We start from the raw sequence: 25665 nt of genomic DNA, 5'->3' as shown, positions 1-25665 counted from the left end.
CCCCAGCCTGGGCTGTCACCGTCCACAGCCAGCTAGTCATTCTTGTATTAGTTCTGTCTCTTAAATAGTTTAAAGGAAGTTCCACTGTCTTTCATACTGCTACCACCACCCTAAAAAGTCCAATATGCTTTTTGAATGGATACCTGAGTGAATGAGTCGGACAGAAAGATAGTAAATCGAAAGCAATGATGGCACATAGTGCCCGATGTTAATAATCACTGGAGTAGGTTTTATATTTCTTCTGTTTTTCAAGTGTTTTTTTCAGAACTTGAGTGCTCTCCGTTCAGTGTCCGAAATGTCCTTACAAAACGGGCAGTAGCTGACCTTCTCCGGTACCTGTTAGCCTTTCCTCCCCCGCCCTCCCTGCGCTTGCATCTCTTCGTCCTCGCTGCCGCTTCGCCTGGCCCTACCGGCCCTCGCGCGCCTCTCCGCCCAGCGCCTCCCAGCACGCTGGCCAGCTCCCCGCACCGCGCGGCTCCGCCCCGCCCTGGCCGAGCCAGTCACGCGGCCGTGGGCGGGAGCCGCGAAAGGGGCGGAGCGAGCCCGGGCTGCACAGTGCGCATGCGCGGATCCGGGTACGCGGCCGCCCCCCTATATCTGCGCCTGCGCGGGGTCGCTTAGGGGGCAGTGGGAAGGAGGAGACAAGATGGCGCTGCGGGCGATGCGGGGGATCGTGAACGGGGCCGCGCCCGAACTGCCTGTGCCCGCCGGCGGGCCTGCGCTGGGGTCTCGGGAGCAGGCGCTGGCCGTGGGCCGGAACTATCTCTCCCAGCCTCGCCTCAGTGAGTATCGGAGAGAGGGCGCGGGCGGCGGCTCCCCTCGCGCGCCGCCCTGAGCCGCGCCGTCTCGGGGGCCCGCGCACCCCTGTTTCCGTGACGGGCGTCGAGGGTGGGAGACCGGCCGGAGCTGTTCCTGGGCCGGGCTGCCGCGCGCTTCCCGCGACCGAACGGCAGTCCCGGCCACCGCCCCCGCTGGCCCCGTCTGCAGGTCGGGCCGAGGGACGCGCCCCCGTCCGCGCGGCGCTGGGCCTCGGGGCCCCGCTTCACGGCGAGGCGCCTGGGTCCGGGGAGGGGCGGCCCTGCGGGCTCGAGACCCGCCGGTCGGCGGCGCGAGAGCTGGGCTCCGGCTGCCCAGCGCCCGCGGCCCGTCTGTCGCCGCCTGGCTCGCCGCCTCGGCGGAGCGCGCGGCCGCCGTGGGGAGCCGGGCGGCGCTGGTGCGAGGCCAGTTTGGGCGCACCGTGCCCGCAGGTGATGGGGCGGTCTCTGCGCTGGTTGACTGCCGGGGTGCCTGTTGGTGGTGGCTGGTCGGTTAAGAAGAATTTCGGATGAAGGGTTTCTGTCTGGGGCGCTCAAGCCTGACTAATCCCTTCCCGATCTGTCGCTGGGTCATGTGACAGCACTGCAGTGTGGGGAAGAAGGAAAACACTTGCCTCCGTGGTTTGCTGAGATGTGCTTTTTACACTGGGAATTATCTGGATTAGAGAATGCCTGTTGGGGTTTACGTGAACTGAAGTGAGTGTTTCAGGAAATTGACAAGTGTTCCATTCTCATAGGTTTTGACAATAAATTTATACCTATTACAGATTCTTCTTTATGAATTGCATTGGCGTGCTTTGCTTTGCTTTGGGGAGAACAGGTAGACATTAGTGGTGCCTCTGGGAAGAGCTCAGTAGTCCCTTTTCATGCAGTATTTCATTCAGTGTCGATTCAGTGTTAGCTGAAGCATTCGCATTGTTCGGAGAGTGCCCCGCGGTTAAGGTGGTCAGCCTGCCAGACGAGCATGCTTTCTTGCCGTTCTGTGTGCTTAGCCAGTGACTGAGGAACTTCCCCAGATGAGATGCCTCCTGACGAAATCATTGCAACGTGAGGCTTAAGACGGACGCTTTAGAGGTCAGGAATCCTTTGTCTCCCCTCAGTGCCTGGCACAGGGCTTGACGCCTATAGGCTGCCTTGCAATCGTGTGTGACTTGCGTTTAAACCCCTTGTTCTGATGATTTGGTGGATAGATTCTTAATATAGTTGGAATCAGAGGAAGGGAGTTGGGGTGCTTGGCCGAGTTCCTCTTCTGTGTCTGGGTCATTCTAAAAAGCATAAATGATATACTTAGGCTAACAGCTAAGTGTATTTGAATATCATCTTTTTCCTACATTGCCACGTTCTTGATTCTAGACGACAGTTTACTTACTTCTGAATAAATGTGGATTAACCTTTTAATTTTTCTAAGTAAAGATTGATGATTCTGTCTTAGGTGATATGTTACAGTTATTTAATGTGTGCTTTTTGAATGAAGGACTGGAGTGATATTGGCAATTCCAGTGTACAAACTGGATCCTGTTTTAAAACAACTTCCAGATTATAAGGCTGTTAACAAGAAATGGAAAATGAGATATGCAGTTTTGAAATAATCTTGAGCACTTTAGTTGAATTTCTGAAGTCACAAGGAAAAAACACTTTTAAACTTTGAACAAAGTTCAATAACGTACATGGAGCTTTTGGATGCTAAACATTTTGAAATAGATAATCTCCATTGTTCTTGAGACCCTAGATCGACTAACCTTACATTTCTTCCATCATAAAGCAGAGCTAGTCCCAGAGAAAAGTCAAATAAAGGAATCATCCACCTGCCTTTTTCTAGAACCTCTCCCTTAGTGCCCACTGCTCAGATGTGGGTCTCTACTGTTCTTGCACAAGAGAGGATGATTGCTCTGGTTTTTGTTTTGCTAATAAGGCAGAAGCCAAAGGACTAGATCTCTTATTGTGTAATGGCTGTCGAATTTTCTCTCTGAAAATTTCACAATCATTAAGTGGCAATAGTAGTGTTGAACAATCTCACATCCTGCTGGAGGAAGAGGATGCCATCTGACGAAATGTTCCTCTTAAAACCTTTGTAGATTTTGGTTTTAAAATGTTACTCCGTAAATATTTATTGCCTGCCTGATAGTTCAGAATCAGTGTGACTTTTTGGTTGTAAAGCGTGGTCAGCATATGTAATGTCAACGTGTACCTGCTGTGTTCTCAGAGTTCTGGATCATCACCTACAGGTGACCCGAGTTCTTGTTCATTTGGACTCGTTCTTGTTCATCTGGAAATTTTGAAGAGATGAGTGGTCATTATTTTGGTAAATAGAAATGTTTATGTTGTTGGTGAACAGGTTTTGATTTTTTAGAAGCAGCTTGATATCTTTGGCAGCCTTACTCTAAACTGTCAACTCTGCTTGGGCTGTTAATGGTAATGGTGAAAAAGGCTGGATAAATACTGTTGAGAGAGAAGAGGTAGTGTTTGATACCGTTTTCTCTGCTTGTTTTTGTTTTTTGGTGTTTTTTTGCAAATAGTTTTATTACCATGGAAAAGAGCTATAGTTTGTCTATAAACTGTCTTCTAGTACCTGTTTGTAGTCCAAGTGCTAGAAACTGTCATCTCCATATTTTTTAATTATACTGGAGACTAAATTCAGAAATATTGTAAGGTCGTAGAGTACCAACTTCAGAATTAGGGAAAAAACAAACAAACAAAACACCAGTTCTAATCCTGACTCTTCCATTTAGCAATGAATTTCTCAGAGCTTTAGTGTAATGTAGAGTGGGTGTGTCGGCCTTGCGTGAAGCTGAAATGAGGTGCTCTATCTGAAGATGCTCTGTAAAAGTGTGAAGCACTCTCCAAGTATAAAGTTTGGCAAAATTTTTTACTTAGTTTGGGTTGTAACATTTATCAGTTTAGTTTGTATATGTCAGTTTAATTTAAACAAGCATGTTGCTTAACCTCTGATTTGTATCTGAAGTGGTTTCTTCCTGCATTTCATGCTTTCCAGGGAGGGAAAACTGCTGAAGCATCTTCATGAGACTCTCCCTTCTTTGCTTAAACTCCCAATGGCTCCCCTCCATTGGAGAAAGATTGTTCTGCAGCGATGACAAAATGTGGACATAAGGGAAATATTATCTAGTGCAGTAAATAGTAAAAATAACATTTTTTTGTAGCTAAAGTTTCAGATCCTGAAATTATTTTGAGTGGTATAGCTATATAAGGCTTGCAGATAATTATGAGTGACCACAAAAAAACGACCACTTCAGTTTTACAGTTTGAGCTGCAGTACAAAGTTGGAACAAGTGACTTTGGAACCAGACTATGTAAGTTCAGATTCTTGGACAAGTTACTTAATTTATGAGAATCATTTTTCTCTTCTAAAACTTGGAATAATACAAGTTAACTCATAGATCTGTTATGGAGATTAAATTAGAATTCCTGACAGGTATTTATTAAATGTGTATTGGTGGTGTTAGTGTTAATCAGTTAATTCGAATGGTTATTCGCTGGCTTTTTCAAAGGCTCTGTACATTGTTGCAAATGTAGAGCCTGCTTTTGGTGAAGTAGAATCTTGTCTTCTGTAGTTAGAAGTGAACTGGATTCACTCTTTCCAGGAAAAGCACTGACTAGTGTTTCTTTTCCTTGGTCATGCTTTTGCTCGTGACTGGCAAAACTTAATAATTTTGAATGAGCTTGAATTTAAACATGAGATTCTGAACCATCATTGTTGTAGAGGTTAGAAGTTCAAAGGAGATGCCAATCTTGTAGAAAAAGTAGAGAATTTCATTACCTGAGGATTTTATTGATGTTGCCTTTTATTCAAAACTGAGTTACCTGTAAATCTCAAAACTAGATCCACTCCCCCCGCCAACCTACTCCCTCCTGCCATCTGCAACTGTTTAGGTAAAGGTTTTGAAAAGGTCTGTGTTTCTCTATTTTTAAAAACTGGGTTGTAAGAAAACATGTTTCCAATGTAGCTCACTTTGCATTTCCACATAGCAATTCTAGGAAGTCATTTAAAAACGGATTGTTTGGATTCTTTTTTTTTTTTTTTTAAATTTTTTCAAAGATTGGCACCTGAGCCAACATCTGTTGCCGGTGTTCTTCTTCTTCTTCTTCTTCTTCTCCCGAAAACCCCTCAGTACATAGTTGTATATTTTAGTTGTGACTCCCTCTGGTGATGCTATATGGGATGCTACCTCAACGTGGCCTGATGAGTGGTGCCTTGTCCGCGCCCATGATCCGAACTGGCAAAACCCCAGGCTGCTGAAGCGGAGCATGCAAACTTAACCGCTTGGCCAGGGGGCCAGCCCCTTGGACTCTTAATTTTAAAAATGAGAACAGTGAAATTTATTAACGGTAGGACTTATTTTTAAGGGTATTAGATTATTTTAAAACAGTGGGGCCTCTGTTGAGATAATTACAATTGTAAATGTTTTCAAGCAAACGTTTGGTGTCAGGATTTAAGTGTCTCTTGAGTATGAAGGACGAGGGCTCCTGATAGTGCTTGGCTGCCCTGTCTCAGTGTTGCTGCCAGGACACTTGCTCCCTGGCTAAGAACCTGTGTTTCTAAGTTCTGAAACCCCTTAGGTGGACAGACTGTTGATTAAATGGTTTCCTCATTCTTGGGAGTCTACATTAGTGCCAGAAAGCTCTGTTCAGGACCTAATAAATCAAGCAAGGGAAAAATTCCCAGTTGCATGATAGCTTCTTATAAATTATTTTAGGCCTTGTAGTCGGTTTTCTTCAAATATTTATTTCATTTGTTTTTTCAACTCTTCTGATTATGAAATTTAGTTAATTCTGACGTTAGAATTACTCTCCCAAGTGTTCTGTTTTCTACCTAATGACCATTGTACTTGACGTGTATATAGGTATGATATGGTTCAAGGATAGCTACCTCCTTTTCTAAAATGAGGGCTTTGGGTAGTACCTTACAGAGTGGCAATTTATTCCCAGGGTGTCATTTGTGGTGGAAATTGTAAACCTCTAAGCTGATGGAAACAGTTGACTTTTTTTTTTTTAAAGGAAACTTATCGTATTTGACCTCTGGCCTTTCATTCCACTGCCCCCGCCCCAAGCTCTTTTCCTGTAGTTTTTTGTTACACCGTTTAACATGGCTTTTTACCTTAACAGACTACATTTTTTCAGATTTCCTTTGTGAGTTTTGTCATTCTGCTTGAAGTTGAGGATTCCCTACCTTTCCCCCTCTACTTTGCTAAGTGCCCCCTCTTGTGTAGAACTTCTCCTTATCTTGTCGAGGGAGGAACTGCTCAGTTTGTCCTGCGGGCCCACGAGCCCTCTGCACACCTCTGTTAGAGCCTTACCTCCCCTTTCTCTGCATAAAACTGGGGACTCTTGAGGGGATTCTGTCCCTTTGTGCCTTCTTTGTTTTTGTATTCTGGGTCCTTAAGACAGTGTGACTGACTCAGTAAGGATTCAAAATGGGTTTGGTTGGTTGAGGGTGGATTATGAAAAGTTGTACAGGCACAGGCATATTTTATAAATTCAGTGAAAAATTTTGTAGCTGTTGGAGCACTCCGTATTATGATAGGCCTGATGAAGTAGAGAGGTTGTTGGGTAATACGGAGAGATCATTTAGGCTGTGTCCGATTTGACTAAAGCTGACTGTGTGTTTCTTTGCAGCATACAAGACAGTATCAGGAGTCAATGGTCCACTAGTGATCTTAGATCATGTTAAGGTAATACCACTGTGATTATTGTTTAACCATTTATGAAGTTAAAAACATGGCTTTAAGTCCTGTTTAGTACACTTTACATTTTTTCTTGTCATTTTTACGTCATTCCTTGGTCTGAATGTTTTAGATCAAAAGCCAGAAGACCTTATTCCGGAACTGGATCTACTGTGGAACCTGTTTGTGGCCTAGAGTCCCTCATCTGCAAAAATTATTAAAAAACAAACAAAAAAGTCAATCCTACCTCACCGGTTTATTAGGAAAAAAGCCAATAATGTTTATGTGTGTTTTATAACCTGTAGGGTATTATACAGGTATATGCTGTCTTATGGCTTTTGTCATAGACTGCCGTGTGTTATAAGTACTTGTTACAGTATTTTTCTTCTCTACTAAATTTAAGGTCTTTGAGTGAATAAATATTGTTACTTTTATCTTTGAGGCCTAACACTGGTATTCAAGTAATGAGTAAACAAGAACAGATTATCTCAACAGTGACTAAAACTCTAAAGCAAAGAGTGGTTTTTACTTATTCAGTTGGTTGTAAGGATCTTTAATTACATGTTGTTTTTTTAACCACACTTATACATAAGAATTATAAACACTATTAGTGTTATCTTAGAAACAGAGGTATAGAATATGACAGTGTCTGTAATTGAATACCCTGGGCTAAGCTTCCTACCTGAGCTCTATGAGCAAATATCTTCAGAGAATATAATTTATATATATATTCTTTCTAGAACAGTAATTCTACGTTGCTTGTTGTTGGGGTGAATGAGGGGGAAAGGCACACAATTACTGGTTTGTTGAAAGAAGTAATGATGGAAGGCTGTTCAGAATGTGACCCTTCTGGAAACAGAAAGTGGATTGAAAAACATTTCTTAAAAGAAAGGGCATTGTCTCTTTAGCTTTATCAGTGAGCTACTATTTTTGTATATGATAAGGAACCTATACAAATTAATCTCAAGATTAAACATAGTAAGCTTACCTCCTGGCCATAGTTTCATACTAGTCTGCAGTTTGATTTAAAGCCTCAATATATAGCACTCAAGTTGTACAAGGGTTAGGCAGGTGCCAGTTAATGTTTGGTGAAAGAATGGAGCCTGCACTTTTACTTTTTTGAAGGAAATATAGGAAGCTTTATTTGTTTCTTTCTTATTTTTCTTCTATATTCTTTATTAGATTAAATTTTTGGCTCATATTTTTAAAGTATAAAGCTTTTATATTACTAAATATATAATTGAAAATACTTTAAAAATATTCATATTTCAACTGTGTTGAGTGCTGAGCTCAACACAGAAATACAGTGGTGAGCAATGGGCATGGCTCCTCCCCCAGTGGAACCGAGTGCAGTGGAGAAGCAAATGTAATATACATACATGTCTCATTGTAAGTGGCGTGAAGGATAAGTGCGTGCTGTAAGAGTCAGTGATGGAAGGGACTTTGAAAACATCTTTGAGGAAGTAATTGTAAGAGAGCTAGAAAAAGTTTCATTGAATGTTTGTTTGGACTATAGTTCCAGCTGAGGAAAACTGGTACATAAATTTTATGTAGTTGTAAGAATGGCTTACAGATTTAGAGTGATTTTCAGTTTTTGTTTTTAGTTTTTGGCTTTTGTTTTTAACTGCAAACATACACATAAATTCGAGGGACAGATAATCTTACACAAATTATGTCAGAATAGAAGATGATGGTGACTGCTCCCCAGCTCATTTTATGAGTTCTACATCTTTGACCCAAACCAGACAAAGGGTAGTGCTAGAAAAGAAAGATATAGCTGTTCTCACTTATGAGCACAGATTTCAAAATTCTTAATAAAATACACTCATATATTGGATATTAGGAAAAATAACTATGTAAGAAATCAACAGAATTATGCCAAAGTAGAATTTATTCTAGTAACACAAAGATGATTTGATATTAGAAAATATATCAGTACAGTTCAGCTCATTCAAACTTGAAAGAGCTTATTCTCTTCTCATTAAATACAGAAAAAAATATCTGATAAAGTTACTCATTTCTTTAAAAAGCCTCTTAGAAATAAAGATAAAACAAACTTTTAACCTCTTAAACGATGTCCGTCATTACCTACAGCAGACACCATACTTAAGGAGAGTCTCTAGAAACATTCTCATTTAATCAAGAACAAGATGAGGATGCCTGTTGTCACCACTACTCTCCATCTTTGTAGTTGGAACCTAACCAGTGCTGTGGGAATAAAGAGATTAGACAAGAAAAGTCTCAGCTGTCGTCATTTCTTGGTGGTATGATTAAGTGAAGAAAAAACCCAAGTCATTCACCAGATAAACTGTTGGACACAATGGTGTGAAAACTGAGTTCCTGGATACAAGGATCAGTCTACAGAAATCAATAGTGTTCTATATGCCAGAAGTAACTAATTAGAATAATTGTAACTAGTTACAGAAAACTCTAACATGTTGTTGAAAGACATAAAAGAAAACTTAAAATAAGTGGAATTCCATGTTCATAAATGAAAAGACTCAGAATAGCAAAGATGCTTAATCTCTCCAGGTAACAAAATCAATTAGAGATAGAGTAATTAAGAGTAAAGATTTGGTGCAGGAATACGCAGATATATCAGTGGAGCAGAATTAAGAACCCTGAGACCAACTTCCCTCGCCTCCTTAGAATTCGACTTGGTGAATGATGAAGGCTACATTACAAGTCAGTGGGGGACATTTTCTGCTACTCAGTATTGTTGGGGCATTTGGCTTCCTATATGAAAAAAGAATAAAAATGAGTAAAATAAAATTGCATACTATAAATGAATGCAGATGAATTGAAGACCCAAATATGAAAAACCTTTTAGAAGACAATATAGAAGACCATTTTTATGACCTCAGATTGGAAAGTTTTCCTTAAGAAGATGTAAAAGGCACAAATCAGAAAACAAGCCATTTTATTACATAAAGTTTTAAAACCTCTGTGTGATAAGATACCATAAACAAAATTAAAAGGCTGGGTCCAAATATTTGCAAAAGGATTAATATCCAGAATCTGTGAAACTCCTACAAACAAATAAGAAAAAGCAGAAGAGTTGAAAAGTAAGGAAAAGATATAAATACCAGTCATAGGGAATGAAGTCTGAATTGTTAGTAAACGTGAAAAGATGCTCAGTATTAGTAGAATCAGGAAAAAATGCAAATTGAAAAGGTGCTGTTTTTTATTTTATCAAGTGGCAAAAATTAAAATTTAATACAAGATTGGCAAAGATGTAGGGAAAAGACACTTTTGTATACTGCTAGGGAGATTGTAAGTTAATACAGTTCCTTTTCAGAGTAATTTGGCAGAAAATGGGCACAGCCTTTCACCACTAGCTTACCGAATACCTCAGGGAAATTGGGCATACTTTCATGAGGAGCCACATGTGTGAAAATTCATTGCAGCTGTTTGTAGGAGTGTAAATTTGGAAGAACCTTGAAGTCAATTGATAGAAGAGCAGCTGGATAAAATGTGGTGTCATTTGATTTTATTTTAACCACATCTATTCTGTTTTAAGATTAATTCTAAGATGCCCATTTATTCATATAATAGCATCTCCAAAATAAAGTGTCTTACAATCAGTTGTACATTGTAGTTTAATTGGCAGGTGTTTTCCTTCACACAAAATAGCGATGTTTCTTTCAATAGATTATGATAAAATAAGGTAAATATTGTCATGACAGGTCCAAAACAAAAAAAAAGTTTGTAGGATGATATATTTAGTATGTTGCCGTTTATGTAAATAAACCACTATGGTATATTTTTGGAAACATACATTTTAAAATATTAAAAGTGGATTAGAGGAATACGTATCTGGGAGAATTGGATTGAGGAGGGAACGTTAGCATTATTTTGTTATTTAGTTGTGTTTTGTCCTCCTTTGCCCAAAGCACACAGATGGTTAAATACCCAGCCCAGAAGCAAACATCAGTTCTGAGTAGCAGGAACATGGTTATTTGTAAGTTTTGTGCCTTTGTATAATCTCAAAACTTTAAAACATGTGCACAGAGGGGAAAAAATTTAATTGCTGTATGTTCCTGGATTTAAGACCCTTGTCTCTGTCCCTTCTGCTATGTTTGCCAGTATATGTGCCAGTGATGAGTGTTTTAAGGCCTTAAACTCTCTGGGGATATTATAAACTCTTGGTATATGCCTGTGTGTGTTGGAAAGTTGGGAGACTGTACATGCATACATGCTGTGATAAACAGTATTTTGGAGAGCTTTTAAAATGTTGGTTGCGATCCTTTATTTTTTCCTATTTAGTTTCCCAGATATGCTGAGATTGTCCACTTGACATTACCTGATGGCACGAAGAGAAGTGGGCAAGTTCTAGAAGTTAGTGGTTCCAAAGCAGTGGTTCAGGTAAGTATCACTTTCAAAACCTGGGCTGTTGAACTCTTCCCTAATCACAAAAACAGGGAACCCCATTTGTGTTTTCTAGTGATCATTGAATAAGTATATCTTTAGAGATTGATTACTGGCTGTGGGGGGGAAATTATTTTTGCATGTTTTCTTGCCAAATATCAGCCACCTATATCCATTCTCACTCACTAGACTGGTAAAGTGACTTTTTTTAAATGGATAAAATGAAGCAGATAAGGAGAGATGAAAAGCAGGGATTCAGTTTATGGGATGAAACCAAAACAAGATCTGAGTGTGTTTCTTTATATTGTCTCCTGTGATTCCTGATTTTTGATGTTACTGATTATGAGAAATGCCAGTTTCCTCAAATAACAGTTCCTATAAAAAGTCATCTTGAGCAGAGGTCAGCAAAATTTCTGTAAAGGGCCAGATAGTGTATTTTTAGGCTTTGTGCGGTCACCTCAGGTCTCTGATGCGCATTCTTATGCTTCCTTTATTTTCCTTTTTTTTTTTTTTAAACAACACTTTAAAAATGTAAAAAACATTCTTAGCTTGCTTGATGGATCTGGCCTGCAGGCGTGACCGTTGGTCAAGAAGTGGACAGTTTGTTCATCCCGTGAAAACTTCTTTGTTCTTGATATTAAAAATAGTATACTTTTGGGGCTGGCCCCGTGGCCGAGTGGTTAAGTTCGCGCGCTGTGCTGCAGGCGGCCCAGTGTTTCATTAGTTCGAATCCTGGGCGCGGACATGGCACTGCTCATCAGACCACGCTGAGGCAGCGTCCCACATGCCACAACTAGAGGAACCCACAACGAGGAATACACAACTATGTTCCGGGGGGCTTTGGGGAGAAAAAGGAAAAAATAAAATCTTTAAAAAAAAAAATAGTATGCTTTTATGTATTTTACTTTATAAGGGTTGTTTAACAGACAAATAGAACTTAAGTGCTTCAGATCTAAATTTCTTTTATCCTTCTGATTATGTCTCTTTCTTGATAGGTGTTTGAAGGGACTTCAGGTATAGATGCCAAGAAAACATCCTGTGAGTTTACTGGGGATATTCTCCGAACGCCAGTGTCCGAGGACATGCTTGGTAACGAATAGTGTTATTCATTCTGGGCAGAGATCTGTTTCCTTTTCAACATATTTCCATAAAATTTCTTTGAAAATTATGACTATTTGGGTGATTGTCTACTCTCTACTACTTGTTACTGTTTACAGGTCGAGTATTCAATGGATCAGGAAAACCCATTGACAGAGGTCCTGTGGTACTGGCTGAAGACTTCCTTGACATCATGGGTAGGGGCAGGAAATGGATTTCCGTGTTTTAGGGAAAATAGCCTCTATCTATCTATCTTATACCTTTGCTAGATAGTGATTTTTATGGTACTTTAAGTTGATAACCAACATGCTCCATGTTTAATTAATTATTTTATTAATAAATTTATATTTCCTAGAGATCATCTTAAAATGTTAAATAAAATATCTTAAGATATTGTAAAATATCACAGGGTACATCTGAAATGTAAATACCAAAAGCATGGCTTTGAACTTAAGATTTCTCTCTTATTTGCTGTACCTTTATTTCACTTTTGGAACTTGCGTTCTGCTACCATATATTTTGTGAGTCTACAAAAGACTACTGAGAAAATATTTAAACACTTTCAGATTTCAAAACGAATTTTTAAAGAGTAGAAAGAAATGTTTTAAATGGTTCTAGTCTTTTTTTTTAACATACGTATTTTTGTTTCCCTTTTTTTGGTGAGGAAGGTTGGCCCTGAGCTAACATCTGTCACCAATCTTCCTCTTTTTGCTTGAGGAAAATTGTCACTGAGCTAACATCTGTGCCAGTCTTCCTCTATTTTGTATGTGGGATGCCGCCACAGCATGGCTTAATGAGTGGTGTGTAGGTTTGCACCTGGGATCCGAACCTGTGAATCCCGGGCCGCCCAAGTAGAGCATGCGAACTTAACTGCTGTGCCACCAGGCCAGCCCCAGAAATGGTTCTACTCTTAATGTAGAGGTGTATTAAAATTTTCCCTTTTGGAAATGCATTAGGCCAGCCAATCAATCCTCAATGTCGAATCTACCCAGAGGAGATGATTCAGACCGGCATTTCGGCCATAGATGGCATGAACAGTATTGCTAGGGGGCAGAAAATTCCTATCTTCTCTGCTGCTGGCTTACCACACAACGAGGTGAGAAATGGGATCTTTTAGGTATGAAATTTAGTAAGGAAGAATTTCCAAATGCTTCACTGTTATTGAGAAACCAAATACAGGGTTTTCGACATAAATGTAATCCAATTACATTGATTCTTTATCCATGCATGATATCTGTCTTCTTGCTTTCTCTTACAAATCTTTACAGAAAGTACAAAATAGTTTTTTTGGGTAAAGTCCCTTAAAACATCCCAGTTTCATTTATAGTTACAATTCCAAAAAGTTTAGGATAAAGGACATTTTATTATAGAAATGTTATTTTAGATTTCGCCTCACTTCTTTTGTCCTCCTCATCAGATAGCAGCTCAAATCTGTCGCCAGGCTGGTTTGGTAAAGAAATCCAAAGATGTAGTGGACTACAGTGAAGAAAATTTTGCAATTGTCTTTGCTGCTATGGGTGTAAGTATAGGTTTTTCTGTTTTAGTATGAACTATAAAATTAATTGCCTATGTTAGTAGAACAGTGTAGAAAACTATACATATATCATTGAATTTATCTCTAGGTAGAGAAGTTGCCACTTAGCATTTTGGGCAAACTAGGGATTAAAATTTAGCATTTGATTGTGAATTGTAAGAATAATACCCTTTGTGCCCAAAGCTAGCTGCTTACTCTGTTGGCTTTTGTGAAAAGGTTTAAAGAAGGAACAATGCAGTTCTCTAGCTTGGCCTTCATCTGAAATAAATATTGAGAATTCTTCTTCTCCTAGCACTGATGAAGTCATTGCTATTTAGGTAAATATGGAAACTGCCCGGTTCTTCAAATCTGACTTTGAAGAAAATGGCTCCATGGACAATGTCTGCCTCTTTTTGAACTTGGCTAATGACCCAACGTAAGTAAATAGAGCTATTTCTGGTCAAAAATGTCACCTAAGACTAGGGAGGTGTAAAATGTTATAATGAAAGCAACATGGGCCTAGGAGTGAGATAACTGTATTGAAATTGCAGCTCTGCTTCTTGCTAGTTATTTGGCTTTGGGCAAATCACTTAGGCTCTGGAGCTCGTTTTCCTCTTTCATAAAATGTGACAAATATATTTGTCTCACAGGGTTGTTGTGCATATTAAATGCGGTAATACATACAAATTACCTAGCACAGAGTCCATGCTCAATGAATGATATTTTCCTCTTACCTGAGAAATCTGGCTTCTGTATCTTCCCTCCTCCCCTGTCTCTCCCAGTTTTGAGAACTATATAGTTCTGAGTAATTATGGGGCATTTATAAAATAGTCAATTTAACTTGTAGCACTAAGGAATTCTTATTATGTCAGTCCATAAAATAACCCTACCTTACTTAAGAACTTTAAAGTAATAATTGCTTTACCTTCAGTTAATTTAAAACTTTAAAAAGGAGGACTGTACTGTTATTTGCAGAGCATTTTGTTTTGTTTTTGGCCTTTTTGCTTGAGTGACTTAGGACTCGATGTTCCCTTGCAGTATTGAGCGGATTATCACTCCTCGCTTGGCTCTGACCACAGCCGAGTTTCTGGCCTATCAGTGTGAGAAACATGTGCTGGTCATCCTAACAGACATGAGCTCTTATGCGGAAGCGCTTCGAGAGGTAATTGTTTTCTCAATTAAAATGCATTAATTTGGGGGTTATCTTGTCCCTTTGCAAGTCTTTCCTTTTCTTTAATCATGTTTTTTAAACTTCATTGCTCATATATTAGAAGAATACCTTAATTAATCAGAAAGGAAAATACAACTTCTTTTCTGTTTGTCAACTTCGTTGAAATGATTATAGAGGATGAGATTTAAATTATTAGTCTAGTTATCATACTGTCACTGTCACCATAGATTAAGACTTCATTCTAAAAGAGAGTAAATGATGATGCAAGTCATGTATTCATTTACTCTCCCAGAAAGTTCTGTCTCTGTCCAGACTGTCAATTATAACACTTTTCAGAATTTAATTTAGTGATGTTAGTATTTAAATAAATACAAGACCATACTCTGGCAGTACCCTCTTTAGAACTTTTTCCTTCAGAAAACTCTGTTTATTTAGGAACAGTATTAAGATTCCAGCAGTAATCACCCAGCAGAAGTTTGGGGGGGTGTTCTAATGCAAGTTACTGAAATGTTGAGTGAGTTACCATTATGTTAAGCATGTAAAAAATGGAAAAGACTTGTGAAGAAACTTGCAGTAGAAATATCTAGCTTCTTAAAGTTCCCTGAGACCCATTGCCATCTCTCTGCTGCAGTGCTTTTTCAGTGAAGGACTCCCCCACTCCATCTATCATGGCCCAATACTTTTCTAAAATACAATAAAAATGAGCTAATAGAAAAGTGAAATTTTTAAAAAAGATTAACAATTTACAAGCCAAGATTTTTTTCTTATTAGATTCAAGAGACATAAAATTCTGCCAAATTGCCATTAAAGTTTTCTAAATGCTCATCTTGCTTTCTGTCTCCTCGTTGCCATTGGTGAAGCCGGTGTGTAGCCCACGCTTTGGGGGAGCCCTGCTGTGCGTACTCTTTTGGAGGGGCCAGAGTAGCACTTGAAAGTTGGGCTCTTGGTAGCTGTATGTGAATATGTACTCCTGTGTTCTAGTGTACATGGCTCCAAGAGAAAGACCATTATTACTATTGTTTTTTTCTCCTCCTTCTCCCCAAAGTCCCTCAATACATAGTTGTGTACTCCAGTTGTAGGTCCCTCTGGTTGTGCTGTGTGGGACGCTGACTCAGCATGGCCTGAGGAGTGGTGCCATGTCCGTGCCGAAGATCCACACCAGCGAAACCCTGGGCCCCTGAAGCGGAGCACACGAACTTAACCACTCAGACACGGGGCCAACCCCTATTACTATTCTTATGTTGTGCAGTGAATGGATTCCTGCCTCTGTGATCTTGGCAAATTATTTATCTGACCCTTGACTCCAGCTATAAATCAGGGTTAACCACATCACCTTCCTCATAGGGTTGTTGTCATGATTGAATTAAATAATGTGTGTAAAGTGCATCAGTGATTCCTGGTATATATTTCCTTCTCTTTTGACCTTTTCAGGATTAGCTTACATAAATATGGTAAAATTCATAGCATGAAATGAATCTTGTGAACTAAGAATGTTCTTAGTTTTAAAATTAACTTCCTTTGATTTTTAAAATTGCCAGCAGATTTTCTTCTAGCAAGCTATTTCAAGATTTGCGTTACGGCAGTATGATTTTAGCAAAAAACTTCTGGTCCCAGATTGTCAACCTTTTTTGTTGCAGAATAATTTGAACTTGTGTTGCTAGATTTTTCTAAATCATCTCTTAGAGACAATATTTAAAATGAATCATCTTCTGGTATGTGATAGTCTCCTCCTTGACTTATTGTCAGGTTTCAGCGGCCCGGGAAGAAGTTCCTGGTCGACGAGGTTTCCCAGGTTACATGTACACAGATTTATCCACAATATATGAACGGGCTGGTCGCGTGGAAGGCAGAAATGGCTCTATTACTCAGATCCCTATTCTCACCATGCCTAACGATGGTAAGTCTCTGGTCTTTAGATTATAGCAGACCTAATCATTCTAAGAGAGAAGACCATCTACCTTTTTGCGTTGAAATTTTTTTGAGAGTTTATCCTCCAAGAGTTTACCTTAACTAGTTATTTATGCCTAAATAAAGTTTTTCATTGAAAACTACCCATAATTATCATTATCCTTTTGTGGAAGGAAAAAACAATTTTCTTTGTAATTTAAATTTTTAATTTTCATTTGTTAGACACTGTTGGGTACCTACTGTTTGCAGGACACTGGTCTAGATATAAGGAATTTAAAAAAGATTTATTGGGTTACTCCACCTAGTTGGATGTTTTTTATGTGTGTGCGCCAATAATATTAGGGTAGCTTGTGTGCCAGATGAAGAGCACAAATACTAAGTACCACAGGGCGTTAGAGGCAAAAGGCTCACCAGAGGCTGGTTAAAGGTCCGTTTCTTCTGCTGTGTGTGTGAAAGCATGCAGTGCAGTGCCTGAGCGCATGCTCGGGCCTGCTGGGTGAGACTTGTGGCGCTCCTCTTATATTACCGCCTTCTTGTCCTATCGCAGTTTTCAGAAAGCTCTTTACAGGGTGTTTTCAGAACAGTAGCAACTCATACAGTCGAGCACTGCTCCCAGTGCTTTGTAAATACTGACTCATTCCAACCTCATAGCAGCTTCGAGGGAGAGGCTCTAATCGGAGGCACAGGGAGTCCCAGTCGTCTGTCAGTCAAGGGTAGGACGTCATAGCTTTAGAACTGGCAGTCTGAATTCATAATTCACACTAACTGGTACCCTCTACTGCCTCTGACATGAAAATGATTTGTTCCAAGGAAGTAGCTGCAAAATTACTTTATGTAATTTGACACACTTAAAAATGTCTTGCTTTGTGTGATCTTTTTGGCGCTGACTGCATGATGTCTCTCTACATGTCTAGCATCTCTGTTTTCCATGTTGACATGTTGCATATCCATCTGAGATAGCTTATGAACTAAAAATGTGCTCTCGGTATACATCAAATTGGCAAATCTCTGCAAGAGAACTTTGTGTTTAAAACAGGATTTTATTTCTATTTTGGTAAGAGAAATAGTACTTTTTATGAATGCCGCTAAATTTATGTCACATGCTAACATATATCTGACTGCTGCAGCCTAGTAAGTTCAACTGTCCTATATGGTAATCTAGCCACGTTTGGCTGTTTGAATTCTAAAGTTAATTAAAATTAGGTAAAACTTGAGATGAAGCTTTTCAGTTACCTTAACCACACTTTACATGCTCAGTAGCTACATTTGGCTAATGGCTACCATATTGGACAGCACAGTTACAGAACTTCTCGTCATCACAGAAAAATTATTTTATATAGCAGTGTTTTAGGTAATACTGTAAGTGATGCAGATGGACTTCCTGTGGGTTTGTTTATATGAGATGGACACTTTAACTAACATCGGATGTCTTTCTCTGGCAGATATCACTCACCCCATCCCTGACTTGACTGGGTATATTACAGAAGGGCAGATCTATGTGGACAGACAGCTACACAACAGACAGGTATTTGACATTTGAGCAGTGCTGTAAAGCTTACAAATCTACTCTTCAGTTTGTGACTTTCACTTTGCCCTTAGGAATTATTTTGTTTAGAAAATATCAACTTGAATCTTTTTCTTTTTGAGGAAGATTAGCCCTGAGCTAACTACTGCCAATCCTCCTGTTTTTGCTGAGGAAGACTGGCCGTGAGCTAACATACATGCCCATCTTCCTCTACTTTATATGTGGGACGCCTACCACAGCATAGCTTTTGCCAAGTGGTGCCAAGTCCGCACCTGGGATCCGAACCAGCGAACCCTGGGCCGCCAAGAAGCAGAACATGCGCACTTAACCAGTGGCCAGGCCGGCCCCTTGAATCATTTTTAATGTGGCTATAAAATTGTCATTTCGGGATACTAAAATCCTGGTGTGGATAAGGTGCCAGAATTAAGAATAAATTTCCACTTTCTTTATTGTGCCTAAAATGGAGTCAGTTCTCTCAAAGAACTTTTTTAGGTATTCTGTTCCATTAATGGTATAAGCTACTAATGTCATTATTAATACAGAAACTTTTTTTTCTGTTTTATTTTTCATTGAGGCATAATTGACGTAACATTATATTAGTTTCAGGTATAGAACATAATGATTTGGTATTTGTATATAAGGTGAAATGATCACCACAGTGAGTCCAGTTAACATTCATCACCATACGTAGTTCCAAATTTGTTTTTCTTGTGCTGAGAGCTTTCAAGATCCACTTTCCTAGCTACTTTCAATACGCAATACAGTATGCATTATTAACTGTGGTCACCATGCTGTACCTCCTGTCCTTGGAACTTATCTTATAACTGGAAGTTTGTACCTTTGACTCCCTTCACCCATTTTGCCCACCTCTACCCCCCACCCTGTTCTTTATATCTGTGAGCTCAACTTTTTTTGGTTTTTGTTTTTTTAGATTTCACTTAACAAGTAAGATCATATGGTGTTGATCTTTTTCTGTCTGACTTCCTTCACTTAGCATAATGCTCCCAAGGTCCATCCATGTTTTTGCAAATGGCGAGATTTCATTCTTTTTTATGGATGAATAATCAAAAACAGATTTTTGATGGTTCTGTAATAGATGCCTGCTTCTAAAATTAGCTTTCAGGTGGAATTGTTATTAATCTTTTTATTTTGTATGTGATTTTATGAGTCAGAGTTCAGAAGACGATTTAGATTTGATAGTGTAGGCAGATGTTGAAAATTCAGTTTTTCAATATAATCTTGTACTGTTTTTGGAGATTGTACTTTTTGGAATTGATTTTCAAAAAATATGCCATAAAGTGTTTCTTGCTTCCTTTTCTTACCAAGAAAAGATAGTAGAACTCCTCTACGAAACCACTGCGGCCGTTTTATGTATTTAAGGGACAATGAGTTTTAGAATGCTTCTTTACTACAAGGAAAGCTCTGTACTTAGTTTTATACTTAAACACATTAATTTTGTACGTAAATGTAATATTTTTTATCCTCCCATTCTACCCAAGATTTACCCACCTATTAATGTGCTGCCCTCGTTATCCCGGTTGATGAAGTCTGCTATTGGAGAAGGTATGACCAGGAAGGATCATGCCGATGTGTCTAACCAGCTGGTACGTAGCTCTGAAAGGTGGTGGGTAAAGAGACAAATACCTTTCTTAGTCCATTCTTTCTGCTGCTCTTGTCTTTTCTCCTGTATCGCTTTTCTTCTCCCCTATCCCAGTAGGATTTTAGTATAGGCTTCATGTTTAGTATAAACATTCATTAGAACCAAGCAGTCTTTTTTAATAAGGATAGATGCTGATGACCAAGATTAAAAATCATTCTTGAAACCCATGTCTAGTGCTATACAAAGTAATCTTTAAATAAAAAACTAAGCCATAAGGTCATTTTAAGTTTTTATTAGTAAGCTTAATAATAATTATATTCCTGAAAAGATATGCTTATTTCTTGCTTAGCATATTAAGCAACACCAGAACACTGTAAGGGATACAGCTTTATGTATTTTATGAAATCCTTGGTTTCTATAGTCATATGAGGTTGTACACCAAGCACAAATAAAGAAAACTACTTTTGACCTTAAAGTAGAAATGGGAAATTTACTGATATCCCAAATACTTTTCTTGAGTAGAACTTCACACATGAACTGTATTTATGTGGACTGTGTTTGTAAATCATGTGAAATTCCTTCTGTGGTCTCTTATGAAGATAGCTACAGCAGTACACTTACATAGCCCTGATGACTGTTAACATTTATGAACTCTCATTTCTGTTCATGTAAAACCTTTTTCTCTTTAGTATGCATGCTATGCTATTGGTAAGGATGTACAAGCCATGAAAGCCGTAGTTGGAGAAGAAGCCCTTACCTCTGATGATCTTCTTTACTTGGAGTTTCTGCAGAAGTTTGAGAGGAACTTTATTGCTCAGGGTAAGATGACTGTTTTCTTAGAAACATAAACAGCCTTATGTAGCGTTGAAGACTTCTCTCCAGTCTGAGTGAATTTGCATTGGTCTCTGATTTTCCTTGTGATTAGAGAAGAAGTTCTTCCATCCGCCTGAGGTGTCTTTGCACTGAGCCCTCTCCTTCCTTCCCTTCTGCATTCAACTCCACAATCCAGTTATTTAGCTCCCATCTTATTTTTCCCTTCCTTACACCTGGGCTTCTGCTCTCCCACCTCCGTTGCCACTTCTCCTTCCTCCTCACCTTTCTGTAAGGATCTCCTCTGGTGTTGGGGGTTTTGGACTTACTCATCTGTTTCCATCTCCTTTTCTGGTTTCTTATCTTCCTACTTCTTAATTGTTTGTGTTCCCAAAGGCTTAGTTACTTTTTCTTTCTGTACTTTTTCCCCCTGGCTTTGCCTTTTTCCCATGCTCTTGAGTAAATCCCTGTGTGTGATCCCTACCCTCTTTCTGAAGCTCTAATCCTACACCTCCGGCTGGGTTACCTTTGTTTATGCCACCAACCCGTCAGCCTGAGCCTGGTCAGAAAAAGAGTTTTTTCCCAACTGATCACCTGCCCAGCAATTCCCTTTTCAGTTCCTGGCTGCCTCTGACGTGAGCATGTCCTAGTTAGCCCAAGCTCAGCGATGGAGCATAATTCTTAACCTTCTTTCCACAGTGATCAAATATTTGCTAATTTGTAGTGTTCCCTTTTGAAATATCTTATCCTCTTCTGTTTTCATTCCCATTACAGTCCCTTAGGCCAGTGTTTCTCAAATTTTAGTATGCTCTTTTAATGAACTGGGGATCTTGTTAAAATGCAGATTCTGATTCACTAGATCTGGGTGGGGCCAGAGATTCCCTATTTCAACAAGTTCCTGGGTGATGTTGAAGCTACTGATCTCTGACCGTTCTTTGAGTCTTAAGACCCAGTTCAGACCTTTATCCTGTCAGCCCTGGCTGTTAATGCCAGCTTTTTCACCAGTGTCCCTGACTGCCTTTGTACCATTGCAAGAGTCAACTTAGAACTCATTTTATTGATTGTCCCTCTGCTAAAAGTCTGTATTGGTTTTCATCACATAGCATATGTAGGGTTTTCAAACTGTTTTGCTTGGTCTCTCCCTGTAATGCTCTGTTCTTGACTTTGGTGATACTTAGAACAGATGTGTTTATTTTGGAATAATGCATCAAGCTATACACATAGGATTTTGTATACTTTTCTATGCATGTGATAGATTTTTTTATTAACATTAAAATCCCTAAAATATATATGATTGTTGGGGTGTTGTTTTTTTGTTTTATGCAGAACCTAAATACCTTAAAAAGATAGAAAGGAAGTTCTGGTAGAGAAAAGAATCCAGAACTCCAATACACTGATTCCTTAGTTAAGAAATGAGATTTATTTGCAGGGTAAGGATGATTCTGTTATTAAAAATAATCAAAACAACAACTTTGAAAGCTGCTGGCCTATTCGGGTGCTCAGTTGGCGTTTAAGGCTTCCTGCGTGTCTCTGTGAGCCTTCCTCTGCTTTTCTCACTACTCTCTGGACAAAACCCTGGGTCTGGGTTTCCACTGCTCAAGGTATTTAGATCCTACCCAGTTGTCAGAAAAGCTACACACATGTGCGCACGCACACACATATACACATACAGACTGACACCATCCCTAGCCTCCAGGCCTCTCCGTTTTCTCTGATGCCTTGTCTGTACCCTCCACCTTCAGTTGCATCCGGTCTTGGAGACCTAACTCCTTTGTCTCTTGTCTTTTTTATATTTCATGCTCACGGTGCTAGTCATATACAGAATAAATCCTGAATAACACTGGTAAGTTGGAAGAAGTTTGCCTTTATTCATTCATTCTCAATTTTTTGTCAGGTCCTTACGAAAACCGCACTGTCTATGAGACTTTGGACATTGGCTGGCAACTGCTCCGAATCTTCCCCAAAGAAATGCTGAAGAGAATCCCTCAGAGCACCCTGAGCGAGTTTTACCCTCGAGACTCTGCAAAACATTAGCTGCTGCTTCATCGCTGGCTCGATCCTGTTGTGAAGTACTGGTCCTGTTTTCTGTATTCCTTCTGCACTCCCTCATCCCCACCTTTTGTGTTAGTGTTTACTGTGTTACCCTGTAATTAAAAACAACAGGTAACATATTTTGCCGGTGTTGCAATGTTTTAAACTGCTAACAGACTTTAAAATATCCCGTTGAGAAAATCTGGATCTTCAGTGCTTTGTTTAAAGTAGCTTCTGGGGCGGAGTTGAAGTCTTACTGATGCGTGGATTTGTACACACTGCTGTAGTCACTTGTCTAATCATGTTCTATTATTTGGGTCTCCTAGATCTTCCTTCTGCACTTCCTCAAGAGTGTCACTATCTGAAGTTACAGTGCTTTGATCTCCAGATTAGGGGAGGGACCAGGTCTGAAGAAGCTTCGTCTAGGAAGAGCCCAGAGGCGCTTTGATGAGCATTTGGGTTTGGATTGTGGTGTGCCCCCAAGTCTGTGCTCTGCTCTAAGCAGATGCTTTTTACTGTCCACCTGCTCTGTCCTACTTAATGACTAGATTAGAAAAGGAGTTTCCTTTTCCTCTTTAGTGCGTATGAGTTGGGGTGCCTGTGTCTTACTCTTCTCCCTCCCTCTGAGTAACAGAATCATGCAGCTTTTGCACAGCTGGCATTGATCTGATAGTAGCAAGATGCTATGTCTTGATGATCCTTACTGGGTTTCCATGCAGAAGAATCATAATTAAAATAACTAATTGAATTGTTGCTTAGAAAGAGTTAGGGTATATTAAAAAAGGAAGAAAGAAAAACCTCTATGTGTTCAACATTCGGACATGCTAACAGTGGTTTAAGTTTCTAAAGTGCTTACCAGATGCTGAAGGGGAGGAGAAAGCTCTTCTGTGTATGAATATTTTAAGCCCTGTTAGAGAGCAGCCTTTGAAAACTCCCCTGTCTGGTCCTGCTTTCTGACCTATGTCTGCCTTTTCAGGGTAATCTTGTGGCTCAAGTGATAGCATTTAAAAGCTTTAGCCTTTTAATCCTGCTTCTTCCAATTGTGAGCCATGAGCTGCTTCAGTGCACTTCTGCCATGTCTACTGTTTGGTCTCTTTGTGCTCTTCATTACTTGGGTGCAATAGCAACTTCTCTACTCTGTGCATTCCATCTTTCAAATTATGTAAAGTTCTTCATTTTTTTCTCTGAGGGTGTAGGGGTGGGGGAGTCAGCATGATTACATTTTAATGTAGAAAATGTGACATCTGGATATAAAATGAAAATAAATATTAAATTAAATGGAATTTACCTAAAGTGACTTTTTATCTTCTAATCAGAAAAGCAATAACAACGAGCAAATATATGACATAATAATGCACCTCTTTGATTCACAGTTTTGAACATTGTAACCAGCATTGTGAGCCAACCCTCGTGTTAAAGGGATGGGGCCCATGTTTTGTACCCTCTGTCTGTCAGGCTGTCCTCTCGTGCTCTTTTCAAGACGCCACTCTAGCACACTGCACTTTCACCCAGGGTTGAGAGTTGCTACAGGTGTTCTATAGCCGCCTTTGTTTCAGATGTTTTCAGGACCTCTGGAACCTATCTGCTGTGAATGAAAGAGGCTGATAAATAGAAAATGAGATACGTATTGAAGCAAGCCAAAACTCGCTTCAAATAAAATCTTAACTAGACATCCAGTCTATAAACAAAACATGCTGATTAAAGCAAAAGGGTGTGGTGTCATGGAGGCCTTCCATTTCTCTCCCCTCTTCAATTCGAGGAGCTTCTACAAGATGCGGAGGAAGAGACTCAGTCATGGCAGGGACTGGGTAGACCCGTGTTCTAATTCTGGTGCTGCCACTCACTGGATCGCCTTGCTTAGACATTTAAATGTCAGTCTGTTTGCTTATGTTCCTTTAGGGTTGTCGTGAGGACTAGAGCTCTTTTGTGTCAACCCTAGAATGGCCTGGTCTGTGGTAGGCACTCAGAGTAGGCTGCTTTTACTAACAAGTCTTTATGAAGGCACATTTGACTTGTTACTTTTTCATAATACTTAGGATGAGTTGGTTAAGTAGCACTCTTATTATTTGGTTACTTACTTTTTCTTAGCGCACCTTTTATCCTTGTGATAAGACCTAATTAACAGACTGGTTAAAATGATGGGCTTTTTTTTTTTCTGCTTTTTCTCCCCAAACTCCCCCAGTACATAGTTGTATATTTTAGTTATTGTGGGTCCTTCTAGTTGTGCTATGTGGGACACTGCCTCAGCGTGGCCTGATGAGTGGTGTCATGTCCTCGCCCAGGATTCGAACCAACGAAACACTAGGCTGCCTGCAGCGGAGCGCGCGAACTTAACCACTCGGCCACACGGCCATCCCCTGCAGCTGCTTTTTAAGGGAAAAGACAAGCCTCTCCTGTGGCTCCCCCTGAAGCTGAAGGCCCTGATGAACAAGGTCTGGGATCGGCCGGGCTTCTTTTAAGAGCCCAAGGGTCTCCAGCCTAGAATAGAACATACGGCCATTTGCTGTGATGAGCAGCTGTAAGTAGTGCACATACGACAGACCCCTTTTCTCTAAACAATTTCATCTCCAAACTCCAGAGCCTTTTATAAATTTAGTAAACTTGTGACTTGTTGAAGGTCACATAAGGAATGGCAGAACATGAGCTAAAACATGGCCCTTTAAACCTAGTCTAGTGCTCTTTCCAGAGCAATGTGTTAACATCCAAGGGCTCCCCACAAACTGAAACAGGCATCCACAAATTCCGACCACTCTCTGGAAATCAGGATTAGATATTTTGGCTAAAGTTCCAGTGTTTTATGGGACATAATGGTGGTGTGAATGTAAACAAAAGGCCATGATGTGCTAGGGTCAAGAACTTCACAGCTCACGCGAAAAAGTTAAGCTTTGTGAGGAGGTAAGATAGGGTTGTGTGTAGACAGTAGCCTCAAAATGCATCTTGCTTCCCTTCTGACCAGTTGTCTTCTTCATTCCCACCAGAGGGTAGCCACTCTTGGGCACCACGCCCTGGCTGAACACCGAGCTCCAGAAATGGGGGTGCATGTCAGCTGCAGCAGCAGGGCCATCAGTGTTCACTGAGTTGGAAGGTGTGTTTTTACACATTAGCCAGGGGGCCATAATGGGACATGCTCTAATAAAAATAAATCAAA

General features: G+C 40.0%; 1 protein-coding gene across 2 annotated transcripts; it reads left to right on the top strand.

Annotated features, from left to right (window-relative positions):
* Positions 1 to 625: 625 nt before the first annotated feature.
* On the top strand, positions 626 to 23800 carry ATP6V1B2 (ATPase H+ transporting V1 subunit B2). Of its 2 annotated transcripts, XM_046656519.1 has the most exons (15): positions 626 to 782; positions 6447 to 6502; positions 10760 to 10858; positions 11857 to 11950; positions 12079 to 12156; positions 12916 to 13055; positions 13377 to 13478; positions 13811 to 13908; positions 14511 to 14634; positions 16390 to 16540; positions 17994 to 18076; positions 19576 to 19680; positions 20366 to 20495; positions 22381 to 22555; positions 22844 to 23800. In XM_046656519.1, the coding sequence occupies exons 1-14, from the start codon at positions 647 to 649 to the stop codon at positions 22518 to 22520; spliced, it is 1536 nt and encodes a 511-aa protein (XP_046512475.1). In that variant the 5' UTR covers positions 626 to 646; the 3' UTR covers positions 22521 to 22555; positions 22844 to 23800. The 2 variants fall into 2 exon arrangements, with proteins under 2 accessions (XP_046512475.1, XP_046512474.1); XM_046656518.1 differs by having other exon boundaries at positions 22381 to 23800.
* Positions 23801 to 25665: the final 1865 nt, after the last annotated feature.

Source organism: Equus quagga, chromosome 3, assembly GCF_021613505.1.
Source record: "Equus quagga isolate Etosha38 chromosome 3, UCLA_HA_Equagga_1.0, whole genome shotgun sequence".
Lineage (NCBI taxonomy): Eukaryota > Metazoa > Chordata > Mammalia > Perissodactyla > Equidae > Equus > Equus quagga.
Note: the sequence above shows the minus strand (reverse complement) of the source record. Positions and strands in the feature narration are given on the sequence as shown.

What these genes read in the sequence shown, in the direction of transcription:
- ATP6V1B2 (XM_046656519.1), top strand. Translation starts at nt 647, where the DNA reads ATGGCGCTGCGGGCGATGCGGGGGATCGTGAACGGGGCCGCGCCCGAA. An exon ending in TCTCTCCCAGCCTCGCCTCA is followed by an intron (nt 783 to 6,446) that starts GTGAGTATCGGA and finishes GTTTCTTTGCAG; the next exon opens with CATACAAGACAGTATCAGGA. An exon ending in GAGGAACTTTATTGCTCAGG is followed by an intron (nt 20,496 to 22,380) that starts GTAAGATGACTG and finishes ATTTTTTGTCAG; the next exon opens with GTCCTTACGAAAACCGCACT.